The 16,160-nt window shown below is 40.0% G+C and overlaps 1 protein-coding gene across 4 annotated transcripts; it reads right to left on the reverse strand.

The window, feature by feature from the left end:
* Positions 1-634: 634 nt before the first annotated feature.
* On the reverse strand, positions 635-15,677 carry LOC133805193 (NADPH--cytochrome P450 reductase). 4 transcript variants are annotated; one of them, XM_062243313.1, is made up of 19 exons: positions 15,176-15,315; positions 14,878-14,987; positions 14,501-14,560; positions 14,329-14,405; positions 14,172-14,229; positions 13,915-13,998; positions 12,354-12,390; positions 11,524-11,593; positions 11,220-11,414; positions 11,002-11,094; positions 3,194-3,419; positions 3,002-3,085; positions 2,749-2,900; positions 2,568-2,664; positions 2,255-2,404; positions 2,093-2,170; positions 1,879-2,001; positions 1,679-1,792; positions 635-1,063 (listed from the first exon to the last, which is right to left on the reverse strand). In XM_062243313.1, exons 2-19 carry the CDS (start codon positions 14,878-14,880, stop codon positions 983-985), a joined length of 1,782 nt encoding a protein of 593 aa, XP_062099297.1. In that variant the 5' UTR covers positions 14,881-14,987; positions 15,176-15,315; the 3' UTR covers positions 635-982. The 4 variants fall into 4 exon arrangements, with proteins under 4 accessions (XP_062099297.1, XP_062099294.1, XP_062099293.1 ...); XM_062243310.1 differs by lacking the exon at positions 14,878-14,987 and having other exon boundaries at positions 1,643-1,792; positions 15,176-15,677; XM_062243309.1 differs by lacking the exon at positions 14,878-14,987 and having other exon boundaries at positions 15,176-15,676.
* Between the last annotated feature and the right edge of the window lie 483 nt (positions 15,678-16,160).

Genomic DNA, 16,160 nt, shown 5'->3' on the forward strand with positions numbered 1-16,160 from the left:
ACCATGGACGTATGGGAGTCCTTGGACCGTGACGAGAGCTATTTGGATAGTATCGAACGAGGCATGACAAAAAGTGTTGGCACGTCAACTTGATGTTGGCTCTTGGCCACAAGTGCTACCTTGGCTTGCGAATGTCTAGATGAGCATCAATGTTGGGATTAGTCTTGCCATAGTGAGAACCTATGGACAGTGTGAGCATCGTGGCTAGAGTCTTGATGCACAAATGCACTCATAGATGCTTGAGAGCGTGACTCAGCGAGAATTGTTCGAAAGATGGAAGTATGCAAAGGCACATGGTCGAGTCAAAAATGTGTCCATTGCCATCTGAATGGTTGGAAGGCTAACATAGGCTCAGAGGAGTCAATGTGTTGCACAAGCATTTTCATTGTCAAAATGTCAATTCTTGACAATCTATGTTTTTTTCGCCAATTAGTTCAAACCTTCAACATACATGTAAAATTTTACTACATGAGAACTTGAAATGAATTTCGTCACATTAAGTACTCGAACTTGATCACTAAGTCATCTAAAAATAATTACCCTAATAAAAAGTTAACTAAAAATAAAATGAAAACAAAACTTGATCACTAAGCAACAAAACATTCAAGAACAAAATTAAAATAAGGATTCTGGCTTTCTCCCAAATGAGGCGCAGGCTTCGACCTTATCCTTCTATACCATTATTTCATAAGTTATTCAATACAATGGTATCCGATAAATATGTATGTTTTTTTAAATCTTGTAATCAGCTAATACTCTGTTTCCTACAATAAAATTACCCTTTCTAGAAAGGAAAAATTCAGGGAAAAAAAAATCTACCAAATCATATTTTACACCTTTATGGGGGGAAACTAGATTCAGTTACCAGCACGGTGGTCCAAATCTGGCTGCTATAATTTCTAGAGCTGAGGACGCACAAAGTCCACTAATTTTGTTTTACGAATGCCAGTGAAGACGAATAGAAGGTGGAAAGTTAGAACTGTCACCAGACATCCCTAAGATATCGCCCATCCATCTGTAGTTTCTTCACTAGAGACTCGGCCTTTGATGAGTCCACACATTCCTGAAATCATAAAAAAAAAGTTTTTGATATCATCTATTTCTCACAACGGTAGGTAAAACTAAAAATCATAAACAAAAAATGCTCAAAATTAATACTAGCCAAAAGTTATCTTTTTCTGAAGAAAAAAAATGCCAGCTTAAAAGCAACTTCATTTCTAATTTTGTCATTTAATTACACTCAATACCCTTAAGTAACAGCTAAATACTCACTGGTAATTGTCATAAACTGCATGACTGTGAGAACTACATCAACCCCGGCGGAGATTTTTTATTAGTCAACATTGATCATGAAACCAAATTGTAACATTTGATTATAAAAAAGTCAAATTTCAGTGCCAACGTAGAGAGTAAATAGGTTATGATTTCCCATGGCTGAGGAACATTGCAGCACAGTTATCCTAAAGCTATGTTTGTCATTGTTGTCCTAGTCAAGGAGTCACTGATATATAAGAATTGTAACATTGACTAAAAGGTTCTAGTTATTCCTTAAGCAATAAGTATTATTATGAATATTTGTATAAATGAGGTATATGGGTATTATACTATTATATATGTGACATTGTGATGAATATGTATATACATTCATTTATATGGCAGAGACAGAGAGAACTATCACCAGTTCTTGTACTATGGTATGCAAAGTTCGATGAACATCTCTAGCCATGCCTTTGGCATCACCACATACGTAGAGGTATCCCCCTTGTGATATCAAGCTCCAAACTTGAGATGCCTGAGCATGAAGCTTAATTAAACACACACCAAAAGTGTGTGAACATCATGAACAGTAGCCACAGTTTTCCAGATGCTAATACTTACTTTATCAATGATCTTATGTTGAACATACTCCTTTTGCAGCCCCTCTCGTGAGAATGCAACAATCAACTCTGACATCGCACCTTGTTCTACAAAATTGTTTAACTCATCCTCGTAGATAAAATCCTACAAAAGCAAAGACAAATTGGACAACATAAAGCATACGAGTACGATGTTCTCAAAAGATATAAACAACTCATGAGTCAGAGGTTACTACCATCCTACGATTTCTACATCCAAAAAATAGAAGTGCAGGACCAAGTTGAGCACCTTCCTCTTTAAGAGCCAATCTTTCCTGGAGAACGGTAAAAAATATTGAAACTACTTTCCCTCATATATGTATACAAAGAAAATATAAGGAGTTAAAGTAATTTCAAACCTGCAGAAATCCTCTGAAAGGTGCTAAGCCAGTTCCAGGTCCCACCATGATAATCGGAATTGAAGGATCAGCTGGTAACTTGAAATTAGATTGCCTAATAAAAATAGGAGCCCAGCTACATTTTTGACTCTTCTCGAGAGGCACTGCATCCTGAGTTAATCCAAAGAATGATGGGTTTAGCACCTTTAGTTTTTTGCTAAATTGTCCAATATGAGATGCTACCATGCTTTTTGCATTTTACATAACAAAAGACTTAGTATTTAGTGGTTCACAGAATGACAAAAAGTGCAGCATGTTCAAAGCTCAGCAGTACCTTCATCCAGGTTGAACACACTCCTTTGTGAATTCTGCCAGTGGGACTTGGACCATAAACCAATGCACATGTAACATGGACACGATGAGGGGATAACCTGCCTCACAAAGACATTTTTTTCAGACATGTTTACATTGCTCATAAAAAAGTTTTGGAATGCAAAAGGAAGTAAAGTTGTCACCTTGGTGAAGAAGAAATTGAGTAGTAACGAGGCTGTAAGCGAGGGGCAACTGCAGCAAAAAATACACCAAGTGGAGGCTTTGCCGATGGAAATTCAGCCATTACCTCAAGAAGAGTTCTCTGACTTCCAATAACCCATTTTGAGTACTCGTCCTGGACATTAGAAGCAAGACCCAATATAAACAAGGCAAGTAAAAGGAAAAACAGTTCGGAGGAAACAACAAGAAAATTTGAGACAGGGCTGCACGTAAAACCTTCCCCTGAGGCGACGATAGAAACTTCAGTTTTTCTGCTTCACTTGGTTCAACAGCATGCGCAGCCAAAGCAATTAAGGCAGCCTGGTAGAGAACGTAATAATGAAGGGGTAAGTTTTTGCTTTTTTTGTTTTTTAAAAAAGAAAACAACAACAGAAAGGAACCTTATAAAAGGAAACTGCTTAAACATACCTTTCGAGGTGAGGTTAACAAATCAGCATAACGGGCCAATGCACTGCGAAGTGTACAAGGTCCAGGAAATGGAGGAGGTAAAGAGCTTTCAAGGGGAGAACCATCCTCATTGTCAGTGTGGATACAGAACAACAAATCTAAAGGCTGACCTAGCAATTTTCCAGCTTCTTCAACTATTTCATCAAGGTTCTCTGCATAAACACCCACGTGGTCTCCAGTTTCATACCTGAGGAAATGGAAGGGAGTTAATCATACCTGAGGAAATGGAAGGGAGTTAATCATCACCTAATTACAAAAGAACTAACACAGAATAAGAAAAACTTATAGAAATTTGATTTACTTTTTCCAAGAAGTAAGTTTAAGCTTGTTTAATATGAGGCCAGGTGTGGCGTGCTGCCCCTTTGGCACACCTACATAGGGTCATTTTGTAAGTGAGCATGCATTGGTGCTTGATCATTAGTCAATCTTGCACCAAGCAACCTCATGGGTAAGGTAGTGGCAATATTGTAATTATGCATGTCTCCCAGTCAGAAATCATATATGTTCCTGGGAAGGCCTTGTATCCCTAGAATGCTCCTTAGGGGGGATGACTTGGTGACTTAGGAAAGCACCATGGCCACCAGCAGATAGGGGCACAAGCTCTGTACTCCCTGCAAGGCTACGTATTAATAAAACGATGTTTATCAATACTTGCCCGTGTATGCTTCCTTATTGTCTCTGTATTACTTGATTGCTGCCTTCGTTGGGCCATTGCGTGCTACTTGTCTTGTTGTATGCTTTTGTGTGATGTGGACGTTCTATGGAATGACTTTCTTTGTGATTGCTCATACTTCGTTATTGCATGTTGCATGTACGAGATGTGTTTGTGGCTAACCAATGAGTTTGTTTGCACATAGGCGTAAGTTGTAGGCTAACTTACTAGCTTGGAGTGCCTACAAGTGTCGCACATTCTGTCTACTTGGAGATCCCAAATAGTCAGCTCGTGACATTTGGTATCAGAGCCAAGTTAGAGAAAGCTTGGTGGAACGCACAAATGGTGAGCAATACTCAGAGGATCAAAGCGCTTGAGAAACAAATGGGGGAAATAGATGGCCTGGACGATAGTGTCAGGGATCTATCCTCTGCAAGTCGCAATTTTGGATCGTCCGACACAAGCAATCGCCTAGCCACGCTAGAGAAGGAGAATGACGTTCTGCTAGCCCGGATAATTGCGTTGGAGCAAAGAAATACTCCCACAAGTACATCTGATATCCCTCGGTGGGAAGAGCGTATTGCGGCAGTGGAGCGCATGTTGAAGGACCAACAAGACTCCATAAACGACATCATGGAGGACTGGAGGGAGTCAGTTGGTGCACTCAGAGATGAGATGACTAAACTATCCGCGAAGGTGAACCTAACCATGCGAGCGGTTGGGAATGCGCCTACAACGGATCCCATAGGTATGGAGTATGGCCGAGTGAAAGTGTTTGACCCAGGACCTTATAATGGGGCTAGGGACACAAAGGACTTGGAAAATTTCCTCTTTGACATGGAGCACTACTTTAGATCCGTGCGGACCGAATCCGAAGGGAAGGTCGTCATGGCTACTATGTACTCGTCTGGTGATGCCAAGTGTGGTAGAAGAGCGTATTGCGGCAGTGGAGCGCATGTTGAAGGACCAACAAGACTCCATAAACGACATCATGGAGGACTGGAGGGAGTCAGTTGGTGCGCTCAGAGATGAGATGACTAAGCTATCCGCGAAGGTGAACCTAACCATGCGAGCGGTTGGGAATGCGCCTACAACGGATCCCATAGGTATGGAGTATGGCCGAGTGAAAGTGTCTGACCCAGGACCTTATAATGGGGCTAGGGACGCGAAGGACTTGGAAAATTTCCTCTTTCACATAGAGCACTACTTTAGATCCGTGCGGGCCGAATCCGAAGGGAAGGTCGTCATGGCTGCCATATACTTGTCTGGGGATGCCAAGTGTGGTAGAAGACAAAGTATGATGACATTGAGCATGGTAGATGCAAAATCATGTCATAGAGAGATTTGAAGAGAGAATTGATGACGCAGTTTCTACCAAAAAATGTCGCCTACATGGCTCATCGCCAGTTGAGAGAGCTTAAGCAAATCGGGACAGTCCGGGAATACGTGAAGAAATTTTCGGGACTGATGCTCGATATTAAAGACATGTCCGAAGTAGACAGGCTCTTTTGTTTCCTCGAATGACTAAAGTCGTGGGCCAAGCAAAAACTTCAGAGGCCGCTTGTGACTGACCTAGCCACCACTCAAGCTACTACTGAACACTTAACAGATTACACACCGGAGAGCAACTTGCCGAAGAGGACTACCCCTCCAACCAGCTCAAGTAGTGTTGGGAGTAAGAAGTCTGGGAAGTTGTGGCAAAGTAGGAGTGGGGGAGGGAAGAGGGCAGCAGAGTCGGTTCTTCCAATAGGACAGACAACACCGTAGGGAAGAAGCCACTAGCTTGTTGGCCCTGCAAGGGACCACATAAATCGGCAGTTTTCCCTTATGGGGGCAAGCTAAATGCCCTCATTGGCCAAAAGGAGCAGCGTGAAGGAGAAGAGGACGAAGAGTATGCGCACATGGGCGCTGTCCGCTTGTTGAATGCTCTCAAGAAGCATGGTGAAAAGGGGAAGAAGGCCCTGGGGAAGGGATTGATGTTCGTGGACACCACCATCAACGACAAGTCGACCAAGAGCATGATGATCGATACTGGCGCCACACATAATTTCATCTCGGAGCTCGAAGCCAAACGATTGGGACTAAAGCTGGAGAAAGATGCGGGCCACGTGAAGACAGTCAACTCAAAAGCCTTGGCCACAACAGGAGTGGGTAACGGCGTGAAAGTCAAGATTGACAAGTGGGAGGGGCAGACCGACTTGGTGGTGTTCCATATGGACGACTTTGATTTAGTTTTGGGAATGGCATTCCTAACCGAGAAATGAGTCATTCTAATTCCTGCTACTGGGAGCTTGCTCATAATGGAGGAGACACCATCGATGATGCCTACAAAGGTGACACCACCCCCTAGTGTGAAGCTTTTATCAGCCTTATAGTTTAAAAAGAGCATGAAGAATCAGGAGTCCACTTATGTGGCGGTACCCGTCGTGTTCGAAAAAACCAATGGAGGAGATTGTTCCACCTGAAATTAAAAGGGTCTTGAAGACGTATGGGAATATGATGGCAGATAAACTCCCCAAAGCCTTGCCACCAAGGGGGATTGATCAGCAGATAAAGCTGGTCCCAGGAACGAAACCTCCAACTAAAGCCCCTTACAAAATGGCACCCCCGAGCTAAAAGAGTTGAGAAAGCAATTGAAGGAGTTATTGGAGGCAGGCTTCATCAGACTGTCGAAGGCGCCGTTTGGCGCACTTGTGCTATTCTAGAAGAAACACGATAGGAGCTTGAGACTGTGCATTGATTATAAAGCTCTCAACAAGGTGACAGTTCGCAACACCAACCTCATCCCTCTGATTGCTATTTGTTCGACCAGCTAAGTGGAGCAAAGTATTTCACGAAGTTTGACCTGAGATCAGACTATTATCAGGTGAGGATCGCAGATGGGGATGAGCCAAAGACAACCTGTGATTCTCGATATGGAGCATTCGAGTTATGCCGTTTGGGTTGACGAATGCACCAGCCACTTTCTGCACACTGATGAACCAAGTATTCCACGAGTATCTAGGCAAGTTCGTGGTAGCCACGACGAAGGAGCATCGAGAACACTTAGCTCAAGTGTTTCAGAAGTTTAGAGAGAAGCAGATATATGTGAAGCGCGAGAAATGCTCATTTGCGCAGGAGAGCATCAAGTTCCTAGACCACATTGTAGAGTGTGGCCGAATTCATATGGACCTGGAGAAGGTGAGGGCAATCCAAGAGTAAAAAGCCCCCAGAAATGTGAAGGAACTACGAAATGTGAAAGAACTACGCTCTTTTCTTGACCCAGCCAACTACTATAAACGATTTGCGGACGGCTACTCAAGAAGGGCGACACCCTTGACCGAGTTGTTGAAGAAGGGTGTGACTTGGGCGTGGACTAATAAGTGTCCTAAAGCATTCAGGAGTTTGAAAGAAGCTATGATGAAAAATCTTGTTCTTGCCCTGCCAAATGTCAGCAAGCCCTTCAAAGTGGAGACCGATGTGTCAGATTATGCTTTGGGAGGGGTGCTTGTACAAGAGGATCACCAGGTAGCATATGAGAGCCGCAAGCTTTCCGAAGCTGGGAGACGATATACTGCCCAGTAAAGAGAACTCCTCGCAGTTATCTATTGCTTGCGGGTGTGGAAACATTATTTGCTGGGGTCGAAGTTTGTAGTGAAGGCGGACAACGTAGTGGTTAGTCATTTCCTTACCCAATCGAAACTGACCCCTAAGCAAGCACGATGACAGGAGTTCGTGACAAAATTCGACTTCTATTTTGAGCACAAGGCAAGATGCCTAAACCAGGCAGTCGATGCCTTGAGTCGCAAAACAGAATTGGCGACTCTAAAGATCTTGGCTAGTTTGTCGGCTAGCATAGTGAATACTCCCATCAAGGAGCACATCAAAGAAAACCTGGAGAATGTCATGACACTTTGTGGGCGGGTCATACGGGGCAATGTTTAAAAAAGCAGTTTTGAGGTGCGCCTCAGTTTGAAGCGGAAAAAAAACGCACCAAGGCGTGCGCCTTGCTTAGAAGAGGTGAGGCGCTGAGTTGAGGTGGGTGAGGCAGAAATAGAGAGAGGCGTACACATCAATGGTGTATTTCGTAATGGGCTTTTTTATGCCCAAAAAGGCCCAAAATAAAAAACTGGCCAAAATAAGCCCAAAGAAACTGATCAAAACTTATCTTAAATAGGTTCAAACCTAATAAAACTTAAAACTTGGATTTAAATAGGTCCAATAAAACTTAAAACAAATAAAATTAGAAACCCTACCTACTCACTCACTCAGCCTCTCCTCTCCTTTCTATCGATCTTCTCCTCTCCTCTCCCTCTCGTTCATCTCCTCTGCCCAGCCAGCTGTGCCTTTGAAGCAGAGAAAGGAAAAAAAAAAACGAAACCTGCCTTCCTCCCTACCTCTCCTCTCCCTCTCGTTAATTAAATATTTGAGGCATACGCCTCAATGCGCCTTGAGGCGTACGCCTCGCCTCACAAAATCAAAACGACTTGAGGTGTAAAAGCGGTATTTTAAACATTGATCCAGGGTGTTAAAGGACGCATGCCATTTTGAAGCAGGGATACTACTGGCCACAGATGCGAGATGATGTAGTGGAGTACACCAAGACCTGTCTCATCTGCCAACAAGACAAGGTTGAGAGGAACAAAACACTAGAGTTGTTGGAGCCATTGCTAGTCCCAAGCCGACCATGGGAGAGTGTCGCTTGACTTTATAACCAACCTACCAAAGACAAGGGATTTAAGTGCGATCTTAGTGGTTGTGGACAGATTCTCGAAGTATGCGACGTTCATCCCAGTGTTGAAGTACTGTTCGGCAGAAGAGACAGCACGGCAATTTTTCAAGTACATTGGCAAATATTGGAGAGTGTCCTAGAACATTGTTAGTGACCGAGATGGGAGATTTATAGGGAGCTTTTGGTCCGAACTATTCAGCCTTTTGGGATCACAGTTGAACATCTCCTCGAGCTACCATCCACAGACAGATAGGCAGACAGAAAGATTCAACGAGATGTTAGAGGAGTACTTGCGCCACTTTGTCAATGTCAACCAGAAGTAATGGCTGCAACTACTCGATGTAGCTCAATTTTGCTTCAACTCTCAAAAGAGTTATTCATTGAATAAGAGCCATTTTGAAGTTGTTAATGGACAACAACCACTGTTGCCCCACACAGTGGACGAATACCGCGGTCGAAATCCGCGAGTCTTTCACTTCACAAAAGACTAGAAGAAGACTACAGAGATTGCCCGAGCATATTTAAAGAAAGCATCAAAGAGAATGAAGTGGGCACATCAGAAGCGCAGACCACTGGAATTCAAAACAGATGACTTAGAGTTGATCAAGCTGAAGCCCGAACAATTGAGATTCCGAGGGGACAAAGACATCAGACTTGTTCGCAAGTACGAGGGTCTAGTTCTAATCATCTCAAAAGTTGGTCTAACTTCCTACAAAGTCGACCTACCAAGGTAGATGAAGATACATCCGGTCCTTCACGCCAGCAACTTGAAGTCGTATCATGAAGATCTAGCCAATCCAGCGCGTAACTAGTCAACCAGAGGAGTCATCATTCATCCAAGGAGCAAACGTCAACCTGAAAAAATCCCAGCGGAGAGAATGGTCACCACAGACCGTAAAAAGCACAAAGAATATCTGGTAAAATGGAAGAGGCTCGCAAACGACGAGATAAGCTGGGAGAGGGTGGAAGACTTGAACGCCGAAGAATTAAGTGGGGGAGAGTATGGAGTGCTACCCCTTTGGCACACCTACATGGGGTCGTTTTGTAAGTGAGCATGCCTTGGTATTTGATCATTAGTCAAGTCTTGCACCAAGCAACCTCCTGGGGTAGTGGCAATATTGTAATTATGCATATGTCTCCCAAGCAGAAATCATATTTGTTCTTGGGAAGACCTTGTATCCCTAGAATGCTCCTTAGGAGGGGTAACCTAGTGACTTGGGGAAGCACCATGGCCACCAGCAGATAGGGGCTCAAGATGTGTACTCTCTTGCCCTATCAAGGTCATGTATTAATAAAACGATGTTTATACATACTTGCCCGTGTATGCTTCCTTATCGTCTATGTGTTACTTGATTGTTGCTTTCGTTGGGCCATCGAGTGCTACTTGCCTTGTTGTATGCTTTCATGTGGTGTGGACGTTCTATGAAATGATTTGCTTTATGCTCGCTCATACTTCGCTATTGTCTGTTGCATGTACGAGATATGTTTGTGGCTAACCAATGAGTTTGTTTGCATGCAGGCGTGAGTTGTAGGCTACCTTGCTAGCTTAGAGTGTCTGCAAGTGTCACACGTTCCGTCTACTTAAAGAACCGAAATAGTCGGCCCATTTCACCAGGCACAACAAAGCTCAAGTAAAACTCTCACTTCTCTAATCTTTTTTTCAGCATGTTACTCATGACCAAGCTAAATGACAAGCCATTCAACATGTGAAAATAAAGACAACATCTTAGTCGATAAGACATTATAATGAACTAGATTTCGCCAATTACATTAAATTCCTTTTACATTTCTCCCTCTCTATGTGAGGGGCAGTTACACAATGATAAATGGAACAGGAAATGCCCAAATGGAAAAAGTAACAGATAGCTTAAGTTTAAAAATATTTCTTATTCTAATTTAACTTTTAAATTGATGCATGAAAGAGAACTCAAAATTGAATCATGCAAATCAGCAGAAACTAGAGATTGTGACCATATGCTGGAGGAGTATTCAAACAAACACCCCCTTTTTCACAAACAATTTCTTTTATAATATAAAAAGGGGCTTGTACAGAGATTGTGTTTATTGCATTAAAAATCTGATAGACCCTTATGAAAGTAATTTTCTACATTGACATTAAGGGTATTTTTTGGTATATTGTTCTAGGTGGTTAGGGACAAATGGGGTATATATGAAGTGGGAGGGTCAGTGAATAGATCATTGAATACCTGCCATTGTGGGGAGTTGGAAGTCTCTCGAATACCAGCCATTTTCTTATTGTATGCTCTTGCCATTTCTTTAATAAAACTCAGTGATGTTTCATCTTCTTTATCTTTCTTGCTGGTTTGTTCTAATATTTTCTGTATATGTTTAGTGGTTCCTATCAAAATCTCTTAACAGAAGCACTGAGTATAGATATGAACTTACGTTATACCAGTTCCAAATATATCAAACTCCAGATGTATGCAGGATCTATCAGATTCAGGCTTGTGAAGCTCCTTTTGTGCAGCAACATTAACTCTGCGGCAAAAATATTGAGCTTGAAACTTAGTGATGAAAATATTCATAAAATAAAAGGGCAATATACTAGTAATATAGAAGAAAAAATGTTTGAAAGAACCAAAAAAGTTCATATCATTCATTACCTGCACGGATGATGAATGTCAAATGTAGCATTCCCATTTGCCATATTCAAGCAGTTATCCTCAAAAGAGGTAACACAAGGATCATGAATCACAAGCCTGTATTCAGGAACTGTAGCTGTATATGGGGTAGATACAGTATTTGCATCATCTTCGTCTCGAAGTAATAGATCCAATTCAGGCCACAATGATTCTTTCCTACATAATAGCAAACATACAAATCATGATGCAAAAGCTCAATCTTCCTAGATTTAGTACAACTAAGGAAAAACAGAAGAAACTATCATCATAGGAATAACGCACATACCAAGCAGAAAAGTCATCCTCGATACATTGCTCATCATCACCAAGGCCGACAGGAATGAGACGCTTTGCTCCTGTGTAAAACCAGAGAGCAAATTTTAATAAATACCAGCAAATTCAATTGTTACTAAGAAAATAAATAACAATTATATACAGTATATGACAAATAAACAACAAATCTAAGAATTTGAATTAAGTTTGCTACATTAATCAAAACTAATCACTGCCAAAGAGGTTCACCATAAAGTTGTCATTGCATCAACTTCTCCGCAACAGAAAGTATGCCACAAGGAAAGCTTGGGCATGCTGATATGCATACCACAAGGAATTTAGTACATGCTAATTATTCATTATCTTGTCCTTCAGACATATATATACTAACTTGATATGAAAGTGATAATTGCTATTATATACATAGCAAATCAAAACTAAAACTTACCAAACAAATCTCATTATTCAGTTAAAATATGGTTTCCATTAACTAATTTTCACTTGGATTTGACATACCTTTAGATAACTTGTAAAACAGTAAGCAATATTTTTTATTTGATAAGATTCCACTCCAAGTCTATAGTATATTTGCAGCATAATTCATGGGCAACATTCAGCAAATTAGCAATAATGCAGTAAATAAACTTGTACCAAATTAGACATAAAATAAAAAAAAATAAAAAAGTTGATAGACTAAGAGAAAGTTATAAATTGGCAAAAAGGTAAAGAAATCCAATGAATAAAATTTTCATCAATGAAAACAGAAAAGAATTCAACATCAAAAATTTTATTGACCTCGTAAATTATAAAATATAAAAATTAGTAACTTAGACAGTTACTTACCTTGTTCACTAAGTTGTTCATCAATCACTATCCCAATCTGTTGCAAGATGGGTTCCATCAGATGACAATTTTTTAAAAAAATGTAATAAAAAAAATAGCATTTTTGCCCCCGAACTAATAGCATTGTCTGATTGTGCCCCCGAATAATTCGCAATATTTTCAATTCCCCCGAACTATTCCCCGAACTATTCCCATTACTGCATTGTGGGACTTCTGTTACTTTCTGTCCTATGTGGCTAACGGGGAGCAGATTTGGCACTAACGTGACAGTGCAACGTGTATAATTAAAATTTTATAAATATTTAATTTAAATTAAATAATGAATTGAAAATCAATTTTCCCCATAATCTTCACTCCCATCCTCCTAATCTTTCGACACTCCAGACTCGACCCAATCCACCTCCACCAAAAAAGTACATTTTTTGCTCTATTTCTGAGTAATGAGTTTGTTAAGAATCAATGATTAATGCATAAATTTGAGATTTCAGAGTAATGGGTTTTTCTAGGTATTGTGTGCTTGCAGGTGAGGGTTGTGATTAAGGGTCGAGTTTAGGGCGTGTTTTATAGGAACTGGACTATTGAGAACGTAAACCAATTGGGTTTGAAGGGTTGGGTTCGGAATAGGAAAGATGGGTCTGTGGGGGCTCTTTTTCTGGGAACCCTGACTGGGTCAAAGAGATGGAACAGAGGTGCCGCTGGGGTGCTTCGCATCTGGGTTCTTGCAGCTGGGTTCGGGGACGCGCGCGCCTGGAATCACGTGGTTGCCTCGATTGGGCTGATGCACCTGCGCGAGAGGTTGGGCACTTAGGCGAGCATGGAGGCAGATGGAGCTGGGGGTTGCAGAGGAGGCGTGGATGGGTTCTTGCAGCTAGGCATGGAGTCACAGATGGGTTCTTAGCTTCAGATCTCTGCTTGTATGCCGCCGTGGATGGTAACCTGTGATGTTGAAATTTCTGGGATTTTGTTCTTTGGCTACTAGTTTTTGTTTGTTGATTTTTGAGGTATAAATTCTGAGTTTTATGGATGAGGTTGGGGATGTGTAGATGTGTCGATTTTTGCTTTGGCTGTGGTCGGGGATGTGCAGATCTAAATATATTCTTTTGGCTTTGGTTATACATATTGAAGTTGTATTTTGGTGAGATTTGTAGATTTTTCTTACTCATAGTATGTCTAGATTTAGGAGTTTTTTAATGGAAATATGTATATTTAAGTTTATGAATAGATTTCTGGTTCTATTCAATTTGTTCAACATTGTTCATGTTTATTGATTTTCAATTAATTATTTAATTTGAATTAATTTTTTTAGTAAAATTGATTTTTAATTTTTTAAGTAAATTATTTTAAAAAATTTAATTATACACGTGGCACTGTCACATTAGTGTCAAAAATGCCAAATAGTTTGGAAAGAAAGTAACAAAAGTCTCACAACTCAGTAACGGAAATAGTTTGGGGGAATTTAAAACATCGCGAATTATTCGAGAGACACAATTAGACAGTAATAATAGTTCGGGGGCAAAAATGCTATTTATTCTAAAAAAAAAAAAAAAAAATCATATTTTACCTTATTGAAATGTTCATATTGCCGATTACCTAAACCAAAAACACCATATCTGAGTTGTTGAAGCCAAGCACCCCTGTCTGTTCCCTGGACAAGAAAGCAAAATTTAAACTTACAATATAGCTTAGAAAGCAAAAGCACCCCTGCCCTTTCCCTGGACTGAAATATATCCAACTGAAAGAGAGAGAGAGAGACTATGGAAATGCCAAAATATTAAACTTAGAATTTGGCATCATAGTGACTTGAAACAAGCAACCAACCTCGGTAAACCATTTGTAAAATCTAGCGGCATTATCTGTTGGTTCTCCATCTCCATAACTACAATGTCAGGCCCAAATGTAGAGTAAATATTATGCTATCCAAATATCCATATTAATCTTATTTATCGAAATTTAAAAATATAATTGTTTATCTCACGTGGCCACCATAAAAAATGACAAAGTCTCTTTCTTCAGTTTTTCTTCATATTGATCTTCCTCCGCAGCATAATCATCCTGATTGAAAGTGAGCCATAAACAACATGAAGTAAAGAAAAATGTGAAGCTGATTCTCATATGCAATGTCTAGAAAAAATTTCCATCTAGCATACCAGATCAATAACTTTGACAGCTGCTTTCTCATATCTTGCCTTGATCTCTTCTGCTAATGCCTAATTGAGAAACACAAAGGAAAGCATAACAGTTAGATGATAAAAAGACAATGTTAAAAAGTTCGACTTCAGGACTTGTTAAATTAGAAAAATAACATAATTTTAACTTGGCAAAAAAGGGTTAGAAATTTTCGGTTCTCATAGATTGCTCAAGTTACAAACAGCATTTTAGCAATGTGTCATCAATGACACAGCAATAGGCATTCATGTTATAGTGAGTTGCAACCAAATATGAGTTTAGTAACCTAAAGCTCACAGGCAAATAAAGATTCACATAAATTCAAATCTTGTAAATAACCATAACATTGTTTTACAACCATGTAAAAGAGTCGTCTTCGAAGAAAAAAGAATCAATCCTAACTTCCCCTCCAGCCACAAACGCATGCGTAGAAAATTCTACACAAAGGTTTCAAGCCAAAGCCTCGATCTTCAAAAAAAAAAAAAAAAAAGTCAAAGCTTTGATCCAAGTTTCCACTTAACACATTACTATGTTCCTACTCAACTTCCGGTTCCCGAAATCAATCTTTACTAGCTAACCACACTCATCATAATAATAACAAAAAATTCAATTTAGCAACGACAAAACAAAACAATAAAGTCTCCTTTGTGCTCTACCTTAGCAAAGCCCTCAGCGGTACCAGTCTGAGTACCATAGAAGACAAAGACCTTGGTCTTACCAGACCCAACCTCAAGCTCTTCATCTTCATCCTTGACCAAGAGCTTCGGCACCACCAGAGGCTTCACCTCCTTGCTCCGATCCGACGATTTCCTCCAAACCAGCACCAAAACCCCAAATATCACTGCCACTGAAGTCGTCACAATCAGTATCATTGAGTCCGTGACTGAACCCCCAAATGAAACGCCAAGCAATGACTCAAGCCTCTGAACCAACTCCGAATTCGAACTCATGGCGTCGATTAGAATTCAAAACCTATTCCGAATTCGGAACTCGAAAACAGTCAATCGAATCGGCCTTTACAGCTCTGGAACCTTCTCGCTTTAAATTATGTCTCTCTGCATAGAGAGAGAGTTGATGAATGGTGAGTAAGAACGCCAGAGAAAAGAGAGAGATCAGAACATGAGCACGAGTTCTTCCCCCCCCCCCCCTCTCTTCCCTTTCTCTTTTTTCTTTAAATTTTTGTGAATTTGAGATAAAAAAAAATATTATTACTAAAACTTTTCGTGTAATTGATAGAATTAATGGAACTTTTTGTGCGTTGACAAAAAAATAGGGAAAAAAAATAGCCGTAGGAAGTAGGAACATCAATAATTAAAATAAATGTTTAGTCTTTGGACTTTTCTGCGTGCACTACTTTTTTTCTTAAATTACATTTTCATTCGTACATTTTGCTTTCTTTTCTCTTAAATAGCCTTAGTTTTCAATACTGTGCATCACTATAAATGTTTAAACGGTTTTTTTTTTTTTTTAAATGATCATATTATTTTTTTTTAAATTGTAAGATAATGTTTTGGGAAATTATTTTTAATATATTTATGTCATTTTTTTATAATATATAATATTATTTATTTATTTAAAATTTAAATAATTATATTTTCTAAATAAAATTAAATAAATTGGCATTGTATATTAATTTTACTA

Source organism: Humulus lupulus, chromosome X (genome assembly GCF_963169125.1).
Source record: "Humulus lupulus chromosome X, drHumLupu1.1, whole genome shotgun sequence".
Taxonomy (NCBI): domain Eukaryota; kingdom Viridiplantae; phylum Streptophyta; class Magnoliopsida; order Rosales; family Cannabaceae; genus Humulus; species Humulus lupulus.